The sequence below is a fragment of the Austrofundulus limnaeus genome, unplaced genomic scaffold, assembly GCF_001266775.1.
Source record: "Austrofundulus limnaeus strain Quisiro unplaced genomic scaffold, Austrofundulus_limnaeus-1.0 Scaffold1535, whole genome shotgun sequence".
In the NCBI taxonomy this organism is placed as follows: domain Eukaryota; kingdom Metazoa; phylum Chordata; class Actinopteri; order Cyprinodontiformes; family Rivulidae; genus Austrofundulus; species Austrofundulus limnaeus.
The window spans coordinates 48,455-50,176 of record NW_013953937.1 but is presented as its reverse complement, the minus strand read 5'-3'; the positions used below and the strand labels follow the sequence as shown (position 1 = coordinate 50,176).

The 1,722-nt window shown below is 44.2% G+C and overlaps 1 protein-coding gene across 1 annotated transcript in view; it reads right to left on the bottom strand.

The window, feature by feature from the left end:
* Nucleotides 1–1,722, bottom strand: part of cep83 (centrosomal protein 83) — a gene marked incomplete at its 3' end in the record, with an annotated part of 17,425 nt that overhangs the window by 8,582 nt on the left and 7,121 nt on the right. Inside the window, 2 exon segments of the mRNA XM_014032766.1 lie at nucleotides 114–258; nucleotides 335–449. Coding sequence (XP_013888220.1) covers nucleotides 114–258; nucleotides 335–449 — 260 coding nt within the window.

Here is a 1,722-nt window from a genome sequence, read left to right as displayed (position 1 = left end):
TTTAGTTAACTATAATAACCTGCTGTTGTTTAGTTTGTTTTAATTAACTATAATAACCTGCTGTTGTTTAGTTAGTTTTAGTTAGTTTTAGTTAACTATAATGACCTGCTTACTTCTCTTCATGCAGGGTCACCGTCTTGCGGAGCTCCTCCTCCCGAGTGGAGCGGACCCTCCGGACCACCTCCCTGTCCTTCTCCAGCAGCAGCTCTTGGTGCTGCTCAGCAGCTGCTGTCAGAACTTCCAGCTGTGCCTGCAGAGCTGAGGCCCACAGGAAACAGTCAGGTTCAGCTCTGAGGCTGGACTCAGGTCTAACAGCAGGTCTTCAGCTCCGTACCGTCCAGCTGTCCCTGCAGAGAGTCTCTGTGTCGCTCCAGCTCCCCTGTGGAGCGAGAACAGTCCAGTCTGAGCTGGGCCAGCTCCAGCTGATGAGCGTGTTTCAGGCTCTCAATCTGAAGCACAAAGACAGAAAACAGGTCAGAGTGCAGCTTTTCTGCTGACAGGAGAAGAATCCAGAGAAAACACAGAAACAACAAACAGTCTGACAACTGATCACATCTGGAAACATCTGGATATTTTTCTTTAATCAATAGTTTAAACTGAAAACTGCTTTAAGATTAAATCTAATCCAGATTACAGGGCAAAGGTTTTAAACCAGCAGTTCTGGCTTTTTAGAAGAAAAATATAAAATGATGAGTAACTCTAAACTTTTGCACAGTTTTAGTTTAAATCTTAAGACCCCCTGTGACCCTGAGAGCTGAAAGCTTTAATACTTTAATGTTATTTGATACATTTAGTTTCCTTCAAAATAAAATAAACTGAGTTTTAAATTTGACTGAAGAAAAACTAAAGTTTGAATAAATGAAACTAAATCAGATCAGAAAGAAAATTTGTTTCTTAAGTTTCACTTCCTGTTTCTGAGACCAGTTTGTGTCGGAGTTTCCTGCCTGCTGGTGGTCTGCTGTGGTGGTCTGGTGGTCTGCTGTGGTGGTGTGGTGGTCAGGTGTGGTGGTCTGCTGTGGTGGTGTGGTGGTCAGGTGTGGTGGTCTGCTNCCAGGACGACTCACCTAACCACTCCGCCACAGCCGCCCCATGACACCATGACACCATGACACCATGAAACCATGACACCATGATACCATGAAGAGAACTCAGGGTATCTGCAGTTTTTAGTCAAATTTAAGACTTTAAAAGGTTTTAATTTTAGATTTGTGAATTTAGGGCTTTAAGGATGTTTAAGGACCCATGGACACCCTGAGAAGACTAAGTCCAGAAGCTCTGGATCTAAAGCGGGCCGACCTCAGGTTCTGCAGCTCTCTGCGAGCAGACTGCTCCCCCTGCTCGGCACTGTGGACCCGTTCCTCCCAGTCCTCCTTCAGGGCCTGGTCTGCAGCGGCCTGCAGCGCCACCTGCTGCTCCAGAGCTGCCAGACGGTTCTCCAGCTCCAGCCTGAAGGAGGAACCAGCTGCAGGTTACATCAGGATCTGTTGAGTCCCGATCCAGAAGCCGGGTCTTACTTCCAAGGTTATAACAGTTTTGGATTTTTCATTATAGTTTAGTTTGATTTTGTTGTGACTTTTTTATTTTAATTCAGTTTTAATTAGTTTTTATATTGGATTTGATAGTTTTTATTAGTTATTATTGCATTTTTAATGCTTAACTTTTGTTGTCGTCATTTAACAGGTGATGCTGAGCAGCAGCAGACTGTAAACAAGTGTTGTTATG